The sequence below is a fragment of the Protopterus annectens genome, chromosome 1.part0 (genome assembly GCF_019279795.1).
Source record: "Protopterus annectens isolate FY-2018-M chromosome 1.part0, PAN1.0, whole genome shotgun sequence".
In the NCBI taxonomy this organism is placed as follows: domain Eukaryota; kingdom Metazoa; phylum Chordata; order Ceratodontiformes; family Protopteridae; genus Protopterus; species Protopterus annectens.
In genome coordinates this window covers 779,327,469-779,339,537 of record NC_056725.1, presented here as the reverse complement: position 1 = coordinate 779,339,537, position 12,069 = coordinate 779,327,469, and the positions used below count along the sequence as shown (strand labels likewise).

The window sequence follows — 12,069 nt, the reverse complement described above, 5'->3', positions numbered from 1 at the left end:
CCCCTTTTACCCAGACTATACAGTAGTACTACTTGCCACCACCCAGCTAATATTTATCAGCTACTCAGAGGCCCTTAAATGGATGTCCAATTATTACTGTGCAATATTACTATCCAATTGGTAAGTGTGACTAATCAGTCAAAGCTTATTTGGAGTAACTTGGACACTAAAATCTATAAATATGCAATGCACTCTACAGCTTAAATTATCTCTACACAAAACCAGCCACAGTTTAAAGGTTTTAAAATATTTAATAATAAATAATTAAAACTACAAGACAATACTTTCTACTACACAGTCAGTACTAGACATGAGTTCAGAGATCACACAGAAATACTAAAAATAATTCAGTAGTACAGTTCTGACATCACAGAAAAACACTTAGTCTAATCTTTATAGTTCCTAGCTAATCCAAAAAAAAAAAACAAGTCTAAGAAAACTTACATAAGACAACAGGCAATTCTATGAGTTGGATGATCCAGACAAAAATGCTCAATACCTTCTGATTCTCTGTTTAAATTGAAACTGCAGTTCTGATAAAACATTACATCATTTCACACTTTCCTGGTGTTCCCAGGCTGACAGAAACTGCATGTACATTCTTTTACACTTAGGCAGAAACCAGAGCAATAAAGGACATTGGACATTCCATATGTAAATTCTGGTCATTAACTTTAGCCTTAAAACAATAGGCAGGAAGTCTTCATCTAGCCCATCCGGAGCTGAATTGTAAACACCAAAGGCAGTCATGAAATAATTTTAATTATAAAGGACCAACAAGAAATGCTTGACTTAGCTTTCTTTACAGCAGATGTCAATGTTGCCACATTGTTTTAAGTACAACATTTCACAGCATATTCTTTCATTTAAAAAAAACTATCTTGTAGTTCAACATTTATATTTACAAATGATAGAATTATCTGCACAATTCTATCTGACTAGGCTGGCAGCCTTCACACTTCTCTACCAGTCTTCACATTTCTCCCCCCACCCCAGAAAACTCAAGCTAGTTTTTCAAGTGACCCTTGAGAAACGCCGCTTGAGAGGGTTAGGTCTATCTGAGTGTACCTCACCCCATTCCCTGTCTTGAGAGCCCATCTGCATTGGCATTACTACTCTCACTGTGGTGCTGCACTGACATATTATATGCCTGCAACCCTAGGCTCCATCTTAGCAACTTGGCATTTTGCCTGCTGGCTCTGTTTAACCATATTAGGGGGTTGTGATCTGTCATAACAGGGAATTTCCTTCCATACAGATAATGCTGAAGTTTTTGCAGTGCCCACACTATGGCCAGACATTCCTTCCCTACAGCTGCATAGCATTCCTCCCTGGGTTGGAGCCTATGACTGAGATAAACCACTGGGTGCTCTTCTCCCTCTGAAGAAATCTGGCTAAGTACAGCCCCCACCCCATGGTTTGAAGCATCCACCTGCACAACAAATTCTTTGCTGTAATCTAGACTGGTTAACACAGGGGGTCCTCCCAAAGCTTCTTTAAGCTTCTGGAATGCCTGCTTACATGCTGGGGTCCACACTACCTTATCTAGCTTGTTCTTCCTTGTCAGGTCTGTGAGGGGAGCAGCTATGGTACTATAACTGGGGATGAACTTTCTGTAGTACCCTGCTTTCCCTAAAAATGCCCTCACCTGCTTTTTAGTAACAGGCGCAGGCATGCCAGAATGGCTTTCACTATGGCAGGTTCTGGCCTTATCTTACCACTCCCCACTCTATGTCCTAGGCAGGAGACCTCTGCCATACCCACCTGACATTTGCTCGGCTTAATGGTCAACCCTGCCCTCTGTAGTCTGCCCAGCACCTCCCTGACATGCTGAAGGTGCTCTGGCCAAGAATGACTGTAGATGGCAATATCATCTAGGTAAGCAAGGGCAAACCTTCCTGCTCCTGCCAGGATATTATCTACCAGCCTCTGGAAAGTTGCTGGGGCATTCTTCATCCCAAAGGGCATTTTTGTGAACTCATACAAGCCGAAAGGTGTCACAAAGGCTTACTTCTCTCCAGCACTGGGAATCAAGGGTCACTGCCAGTAACCCTTGGTAAGATCAATGGTTGTAAGATACTTAGCCCCACCGAGATGCTCTAGGGCCTCATCTGTCCTAGGCATGGGGTAAGCATCTGACCATGTGTGACTATTTAATTTCTTGTAGTCCACACAGAACCCGGTGCTGCCATCCTTCTTTGGCACCAGCACTACTGGGGAGGCCCAGGGGCTGTTGGATTCTTGACTCACCCCTAGTTCCAACATCTCCTGTACCTCCTCCCTCAGGGTCTGTCTGACCTTTTCAGACACCCTATAAGGGGCCTGTCTAATAGGCCTTTGGGGTCCTGTATCCACCTGATGCTGCACTAGGTGGGTCCACCCTGGTTTCCCAGTGAACATATCCCCAAATTCCTGCAACACTACTCAGATTTCTCAAACCTGAGTAGGAGATAGCTGCTGAGATATTGCTATCCCTTCCACTGAGGTGTCAGCCCCAGCCTCACTGAGGAGATCAGTCCCCAGATCTCCCTCGGACTCCTCCTGAAATCCAATGCAAATGCTCAGCACAAGGGTCTCCCTATCATGTTAAGGTTTCATCATGTTAACATGGTACAGTTTGTGCCCCTACCATCTGCCTAGCTGTTCCATCATGTAGTTAACATCACTTACCTTTCTTACCACCTTGTAGGGTCCCTCCCAAGCTGCTTGCAGTTTGTTGTGTCTGACAGGAATGAGAACCATTACCTGCTGTCCCACAGCATACTCTCTAGCTTGAGCATTCCTGTCATACGACACCTTTTTCAGTTTTTGGGCTTCTGCCAGTTTTTCCTGGGCCAAGCCCATGAGTTCCCTGAGCCTTGTCCTGAGGTTTAGGACATATGCCACAACAGACTCCTTGTGAGACTCGCACTCACCTTCCCACTCATCTCGAATTAAATCTAGAGGTCCCCTCACCCTATGCCCATACAGCAGCTCAAAGGGTGAAAAACCTGTGGATTCTTGGGGAAACTCTGTAAGCAAACAACAGACAGGACAAATATTTGTCCCACTCCCTCTTAAACTGATCTTCAAATGCTTGTAGCATGGACTTGATTGTAGAGTTTAACCTCTCAACAAGACCATTAGTCTGGGGATGGTAGGGTGTGGTCTTCATGTGCTTCACTCCACAGGACTTCCACAGACAACCAGCAGGTCTGACATGAAATTGGCACCTCTGTCAGTCAGTATTTCTTTTGGGAAACCTACAAACTGCAGTGGTGGTGCTGCGGTAGCGTTGTCGCCTCACAGTAAGACGTTGTCCTGTTTGATTCTCAGCTAAAGCGTCTTCTGTGTGGAGACATGCGTGAATGGGCGTACCTTCATTGAAGGTTGTGCATCAGGGCTGGCAACTCGGTACATAAAAATCTACTGCCAATCATTAGCAGACCAGAGTTCCGCTGTGGCGACCCCTAACCGGGAAAAGCCGAAAGATGCAACAACAACAACCCTGCTGAAAATCTCTAACAAAGCATTTGCCGCCTTCTTTGCCTCAATGGAGGACAAAGCCACTGCCTCAGGGTATCGTGTAGCATAATCCACTACCACTAGGATGTACTTTTTCCCTGTAGAACTTGGGGTACTCAGGGGACCCACAATATCCATAGCTACCCTCTGAAATGGCTCCTCAATCACAGGCAAAGGCATTAAAGGATATCTCACCTTGTCTCCTGCCTTGCCTACCTTTTGGCACTGCTCACAGGTCCTGCAATACCCTGTTACATCTCTGGAAAGTCCAGGCCAATAGAAGTTCTGCATACTATGCCTCTCTGTACGTTTTATGCTCATATGACCTGCAAAGGGAATATCATGGGCTATGGCTAGAAGTGCTAGATGATAGACTCTAGGCACTACCAACTGCTGTATTCTCTCACCTTCTAGCCCTCCCTCAGGTGTCCACTCTTTGTATAGTAACCCTTTGTCCCAGTATACAGATTCCCCATTTCCTTGAGAATCAGGTGCCTCCCTAGCTACCTGCCTCAGGCCTTGCAATGTAGGGTCTGAGAGCCAAGCCTGTCTCATCCCTCTCCTTGTAACACTTCCCAGCTCCCCTTCCACAGGAAGTCTGGCATACTCTGACAGTGGTGCCTTGCTGTCAGCCTGGGTACTATTACTCACCTCTACCTTTGCAGTCCCTCTGTCCAAGGGAACATCAGTACCCACAAGCAGCTGTGGCTCACCTTCAGTTTCACTGCTACAGAGTAGCTCTCTCCCTGACGTAACCACCTCACCAGTCCTGGCTGCAAGTATGCAGTCTTTCTAGGTCTCCCCAGGCTACTAGACCCACATGCTTGTCTCCTAGCCTGCCTGCATGTAAGTTCATAAGCACATGGTACTGCGTCATCCAAATCCTTCCCTCTCAGGACACCTGCAGGATGGCAGTTTAGTACCACTGTTGTCTCAAGACAACCTACTATTGGCATTTTGTCTTTCACACTTACTGGCTCCCTCCCCTTTGGTTCCCCACCTTGCCTCCATGGACACCTGTATGCCACATGGCCCCACTGGTTGCATTCAAGACATTTAACCCTAGCTCCTGGACATGTACCTAGACTAGTGGCTTTCCCTGCTACTGGCAGATTCTGTTGGGACAGTCTGTGCTGCCCACCATGGGTTCCTTTAGACCCATGAGCAGTATTTGGGGTCCCCTTCCTGTGCAGGGCTACCCTGCTTGCCAGGTATAGGTCTCCCTTCTTCCCCAACTCATTTGAAGTAGCACATTGTCTATCAGCTTATGAGATCCTCATGTCATCAGGCAAAGTGTTAAGGGCTTGTTCCCTCACCAAAATGTCTGCCAGCCCTTCAAAAGTGGTGACCTGACATCCACTCACCCACCTATGGAAATAAGTGCTCAATTCAGCAACATAGTCACACACACTTTCATCTGCCTTGCGTCTATGCTCACGAAACTTTTTCCTATACGTTTAGCTATAACTATAGGTGTTAGCTTAAACAGTTCTAAAATACATTTCTTAACAGCATTATAATCAAAACATGCAACATCAGACATTTTAGACAGTGCAGTTACAGCTTTACTATGTAATAAGGGGGTCAGGAACCATACCCAGAGCCCTTGGTAAACTTCATACTGTTTACATACCCTCTCAAACATATGAATGAAACTTTGAAAATATCCCCCCCCCTTTAAACTGCGGAAGAAATTTACTGACCTTTTGTGCTTCTGGGGTCCAGTTACTCCTTTCCCCATTACCTCCATGACTCTGGCGAAGAGTCAGCATCTCCTTCTCATGCTGCCTCTGCCTCTCTTGTTCCTCAGCTTGCAGACATAACAGTTTCTCATTCTCCTTAGCCTGAAAACATCACAGTCTCTCATTTGCTTCTAATTCCACATGCCTGGCCTCCAACTCAAGTCTCTTTAGCTCCAGCTGGATTTTCAAGTCCACTGCAGAAAAGTTGAGCTGTCCATTTTCCGAGGGAATTATATCTCCACTGCCAGTCTGATTGTCCTCCTGGTTGCTGTTTTCTGATGCAGCTGTAACCAAGGCTGCAATCAGGTCAGCTTTAGTCAGGTTTCCGTGCACCAATCCCCTAGCCTGGCACATCTCCGCCAACTGACTCCATGTCAGCTTTCCTTACTCCTCTGCTGACATGCTGCCTCCTCACCCTGACTAACTAAGCTAACAAAAGAAATAAAACAATTGTGATCTGAACTCTGAGTATTCACTGCATGGCTGGTTTAGAGTACAAAAACACCTTCAAAGCTCACTGTACACAAGCTACAGGATTCACTCTACCCACACCACTACATGCCAATTAGTATTTGCCAACTAATTAATGTATGGTGTGGATATCCCACTGCTGCCAATCAAGTAATATGTGAGGATATCCCAACCACTGCCACCAATTAATATGTGATACCCGTGCCCTGGCTCAGCAATCAAGGAGCCTCAATCCTCACCACTAACACCAGAGAAGGCATCTCATATATGAGGAAAGGATAACAAATGTACACAGTAAAGTGCAATTTCCATTAAGAGCACACAGAGATCACAGTCAGTCCAGGGCCGGTCACTCCCTTGCTCCCCAGGTCCCCAATAAGACTCCCCATGGGCACAGCTATAGGGTCCAGATCTCAGCCTAGCTGGGCAAGCTAAAATCTCCATCACCCTCTCTGTCCAACTAGTGCTTCATGTCCCTGTCCAAGTAGTTGACACACACACACACTTTGAGATAAGAGTTTATACAACCACACAGACACTTCTGGGGAAGGCTGGCACAGGTTCTCCAGCTGTGCCCCTTTTACCCAGACTATACAGTAGTATTACTTGCCTCCACCCAGCTAATATTTATCAGCTACTCAAAAGCCATTAAAAGGGTGTCCAATTATTACTGTGCAATATTATTATCCAATTGGTAAGTGTGACTAATCAGTCAAAGCTTATTTGGAGTGACTTGGACAGTAAACTATATAAATATGCAATGTACTCTGAAGCTTAAATTATCTCTACCAGCCACAGTTAAAAGGTTTTAAAAATATTTAATAATAAATAATTTAAACCTTAAGACAATACTTTTTACTACACAGTCAGTACTAGTCAAGAGTTCAGAGATCACACAGAAATACTTAAAATAATTCAGTAGTACAGTTCTGACATCACAGAAAAACACTTAGTCTAATCTTTATAGTTCCTAGCTAATCTAAAAGAAAACGCAAGTCTAAGATAACTTACGTAAGACAACAGGCAGTGCTATGAGTTAGATGATCCAGACAAAAATGCTCAATGCCTTCTGATTCTCTCTGTTTAAATTTAAACTGCAGTTCTGATAAAACATTACATCATTTCACACTTTCCTGGTGTTCCCAGGCTGACAGAAACTGTGTTTACATTCTTTTACACTTAGCCAGAAACCAGAGCAATAAAGGACATTCCACATGTAAATTCTGGTCATTAACTTTAGCCTTAAAACAATAGGCAGGAAGCCTTCATCTAGCCCGGCTGGAGCCAAATTGTAAACATCAAAGACAGTCGTGAAATGCTTGACTTAGCTTTCTTTACAGCAGATGGCAATGTTGCCACATTGTTTTAAGTTCAACATTTCACAGCATATTCTTTCATTTAAAAAAAACAATCTTGTAGTTCAACATTCATATTTACAAATGATAGAATTATCTGCATAATTCTATCTGGCTAGGCTGGCAGCCTTCACATTTCTCTACCAGTCTTCACATAAACCATGATTATAAAGTGTTTATGTCTGTAATAGCTAAAAAAAATAGCAAATATGATGACAAAATTGATAGACATGGATCAATGTTGTTTTGTGGAGGGGAGACAAACATTTGGCAACATTAACAGAACAGTGTTGATCCAGAGGAAAGCTGAATGTAAGAAAATACCACTGTTGTTGGTGGGTCTTGATGCAGAGGAAGGATTTGACAGAGTAAGCTGGGAGTGTATGAGCAGATCAATGGAAGCATTTACATTCTCTGATAAAATGCTAAGGCTGATTAGGAGGATATATGAGGGATTGGAGGTGAAAATTTAAGTGGGTGGGTTCTTCTCTGATAAGTTTTGTTTGAGCAGAGGAACCAGGCAGGGGGTGTCCTCTTTCTATTTGTTATTTGTATGATATTTAGAACTATTGGTAAAGAAAATAAGAGACTTATAAATTCAAAGATACAATTGGTATAGTAGTCAAGAAAAGCTGGCTCTATTTGCAGATGATATTATTTTATACCTGATAAAACTAGAAAAGGCATTCCAATATTGTAGAACATTTTGAGGCGATTTCAAATCTTTTCATGATAAAAAAATAATGATGATAAAATAAAGGCAGTAGCTGTAAATCTTGTACCCATACACAAATTGGTTCGGTAATATCCATATTTATGGAGACATGATAAAATGAAGAACTTACGAATATGGATTAAAAAGATTCTGGTGTGACAGCTAAGGATATGTGGGAAGAGACTAAACAAAATTAATACAAAAATTGAGAAATTTGAAGCTCTGTTATATGGATATAGATAGCAAGATACAAGCAAGTTTTATACACAGATCAGGCATATTTTATCAACCAGAGTAGAAGCTGTGGATAGTAATTAATAAAGAGTTGATTTTATCTGTGAGGGGAAGATGGCAAGAGTCAAGTGGGATAAGCTGATTCTTACAATTGAACAAGGCAGTTTGGGATTACCCAATTTGAAAGGGTATTTCAAAGCTACATAGTTAAGGCTCCTATACATAGCACAAGTAGAAACCTATAATTCAAAGTGGAAAGGGATAATGATGAAAAGGGGGGAAACCTAAGAAACAAGGAGACACTGGATTTTGGATGCAGATCTTTAAGGAGAATAGCAATAACCATACAGTATCTTATATCCTTAAAGTAGAAAGTATTCTAAGAACTAAGCCAACACCATAATGGAGAAAGGATATTTTGCTGATAGGATATCTGCAATTAGGGGTACAGACAATAGACAATAGGGGGCTGGAATTTATTGGCTAATACTGTAAAAGAACCAAGGTATAGAGAGCAAATAATTAGACAGGGAAAGTTAATAGAATAGGAAGAGGCCAATAATTTATTTGGAGTGCCTTCACTATCAAGGGCTGATATCAGAGTATAGGAAAAATAAACAAATAATGGCATCCTAAATGAAAGACCAGCATTGGTAAAGTTTTTAGTAAAATTTGGAACAGAAGCTGCTGCTAAAAAATAATTAGAAGAGCATACAAAATATTGTATGATAACTATAAGAATCAATCAGATGAGGTTGGAAAGGATGGGAAAGTGAGACTGGATAAGCACTTCACAAAGAAACAATGGGGGGATATATGCATGTCCCCCAAATATACAACAAAGTCTAGAAGGTTTAGGATCTTTGCTTGGAATAGTTTACATAGGTATTTTTATACCCCACGTAGACTCCAAAGTATTTTTCTCGGGTAGACAGCATATGTTGAAGGTGTAAAGTGGAAGAAAGAGCAATTGAGAACATATTTTCTGGGAGTGTAATGAATTGGTAGACTTTAAACGTCCTTGCAGACTGTTCTGTCAGATATACTGGGTGAGCAAATTGGTGTAACTAAGGAAATTATTTTTTGAGCTATGATACAGAATCAGAATTGCCGAGGCATAATAATCTTGCTGAGTCTAGTTATACCAGCTGCCACAAAAAGCAATTACTAGAAAATTGAAATCAAAGTCTAAACCAGCTTTACTAGAAGTAGTGAATATAGTAACAGAGATAAAATTACTGGAACTGGGATCTTTAGAAATGAACAGGCACAAATTACACAGAAACAATGGAATTGTGTGAACAATTCATGCAGAGGAGGTATGTGGTTTAAAAGAAGGCAAGATTTGAATGAGCTATGTAATGATCAACTGACAATGAATGGATAGATTTTAAGTGATGTATAATGTATGCAACTAAAATTATGTCAATATGCTTTGTGATGTATAATGCTTGCAACTAAAATTATGTCAATATGGTTTGTTTTCATTTATATAAATGTATGATTGCCTATGTCATATGTGATAATTTAATAAAGATGTTTCTTGTTTAAAAAATAGCTTTGGACCCAATAATTTCTGATATAGCTTTCATATATACCTAAATTATGGTGGTATATGAATTCCTATGTACTACAAATCTTTAGAAAAAATAGCTATCAGTTTCAAAATTTCAATTATTACATATGAAAAATAGATGTACTCGAGTGCATGCTGAATACAAAGAACTCAAGAACAGGGCATAAGAAATTAGCATACTTATATAGTCAAATATAAAACATTTTTTCTTTGACATTTGCTGATTATATCTGAAATGTCAGCATCTGTGCATTCTGTCACATAATATTATGTTGATTACAACCCACATCCCTCTACTTTTCTTCCAGATTAAAAAACTTTGAAGCCAGCGATGCATATAAGAAAGTGTGGAGTAGTAATCAAGATGGCACAGTCAGCTCTCAGCCTTCACGTGTTGTCGATGAACGAGAACAAATGGTCATGAGTGGTGGATTTATTCAGAAGTAATACATATTTTTTTAGTAACTACCTATGTTTCTGTAGTACTCTTTTTTTTAAACAAATTGCACTTATGTACTTTATCTGTCATTCATAATTCAGTATTAGAACACAGGGCTGTGAAGGGCAAGTGAATTCACTTCAGTATTTGATATAACATTGTACATATTCAGTGCCAGCTCCATGGTGTAGAGAAATAAAGTCCTATGACCCCAGGTACCCTGGGCACAATAAACTGCTCATATGACTGAGGCACTAGCGGGTAATGATGAGCATCTTTTGGGGGAAGACGCATACCTGCATGCACATAGCAGTTGATCCCTGGTAGAAGACTGTGGCAAACAGGTAGTGTTGTTCTTCTGAGACTGGAAGGGAATACTGTATGACTCACCATGGATGTGGGAATATACACCAGAACATCCACCCCAGGATGCCAATGAGTGTACGAGGAGAGAGAGGAAGAGTTATGATATAAACAACATAAAATGCTCTAATGCAGCACTAAGATGCTAGAACAGAGTCTTCAATCTCCGCACCAGCCCAGGATATGGATCAGGTATAGCCTTAGGAGGATACAGCAGGTCCATCAGACACAGCAAATGAAGAGAGAAGCTGATGACAACTGATAGTTGGTTGTGAAGAGCCAAAAAAGTAGTACGGTATATAATTTGGATTATAAATTCTACCAATGATATTGCAGTTGAGGTTATAATCAAGCTTGTGTATAGAACTAAGCAAAAAGCTAAGAATATAATAATCTCAACAAAGGCAGCAGGCTGGCAGTGAACATTTGTATCTCATCATACTTTGTACTCCAAAAGTAATACATTTAAAGGTGCACAATGGAATTTACTCTTCATTTTTCAGAGACTGGGTGCAGCTCCCCTACCCTCTTATTTGATACCCATCTTTCTTCCTTCCATTAAACCACATTCCTTCTTACCTGTTCTTGTCCTTGTAGTTCATGTTTACTGACTTTGCATCCATCATGCTTGTAACCATTGCAGCAAATATTTGGTTTAATTATATGACTTCATCACTATTGTAATACTGACGCTAACATATGCAATAAAACTCAGACATGTATCATGAGTTAAATGGCCACACCTGTGAGTATATTACCAAATGCCCTACTCTACTGATTTGAAGCTAATTATTCCAGGAGATGTGCTCAAGCCAGGAATTTCAGAAAGGTCATTTTCATATGTATATTTCACTAAAGTCCTACAGAGCAGGCAGCACTGTTGATATCTGTCTCTTCAACATTCACTTAATTTCCAAAGTTCAATCAGTTTTTTCTTTGGGCCACCTTACAATCTACCAATGGGAGGTGCCAGCTAGACAGTTTCCAGGCACCCCCCCTTAGGATCACCCACTCTATGGGAAGCTCAGCTGATAAGTCCTGTAACATCCCCTCCCCCCCCCCCCATTTAACTGGTCTCCCTTACATTTCCTGTCTTCCACCACAAAAGGGGTAAAGATGAACCCTCTTCCTTCCACAAAGCACATCTCCACACGGTATTAGAAGCCCTAGCCTAACTTAAATAACCTCACATCTAGGTCTGGTAAAGGGCAGGTATCCCTTCTGATAACAGGTGAATCCCATGCCTCTCATACATGTTTGGCCACTTAGTCTTAATGCAAGGATACCCTATATAAATGGCATCCCAAAGGCAAAGCTAGGGCAGGTAAAAAGAGTAACTGTCCCAAACACAAAGTGCTAGGGTGTGCAGTCAGCAGATCTTGATCAGTTTTCAATGCATTATCAGCATCAGAACTGAATGATGCTATTGTATTTTCAGTCAGAACCAAAGAGCTGTAGCACTCCATGTCTTAAGTGCATTCATGAATTATTGCATTTACTTCAGAACTGAACTTGTAGCTCTCCGTGTGCATGTGTGGCATAAACTGCAGATTCTAGCTACATTTTTGTTTTGCTTCAACTGGGAGATGGCAACAGGCACACTAGCAACTATACCTCTGGGCCCCCATACCCTCCAACAGTTTACCATTGTATTATAAAACCTGCAGCAT

General features: G+C 41.4%; 1 protein-coding gene across 2 annotated transcripts in view; it reads left to right on the top strand.

Annotated features, from left to right (window-relative positions):
- Nucleotides 1-12,069, top strand: part of LOC122794510 (synaptosomal-associated protein 25-like) — a 1,032,368-nt gene that overhangs the window by 778,059 nt on the left and 242,240 nt on the right. Inside the window, exon 6 of one of the 2 annotated variants that reach the window (XM_044062964.1) lies at nt 9,906-10,040. The exons of the other annotated variant lie outside the window; for it this stretch is intronic. Coding sequence (XP_043918899.1) covers nt 9,906-10,040 — 135 coding nt within the window. The remainder of the gene's footprint in view (nt 1-9,905; nt 10,041-12,069) is intronic. 2 annotated transcript variants of the gene reach the window in all.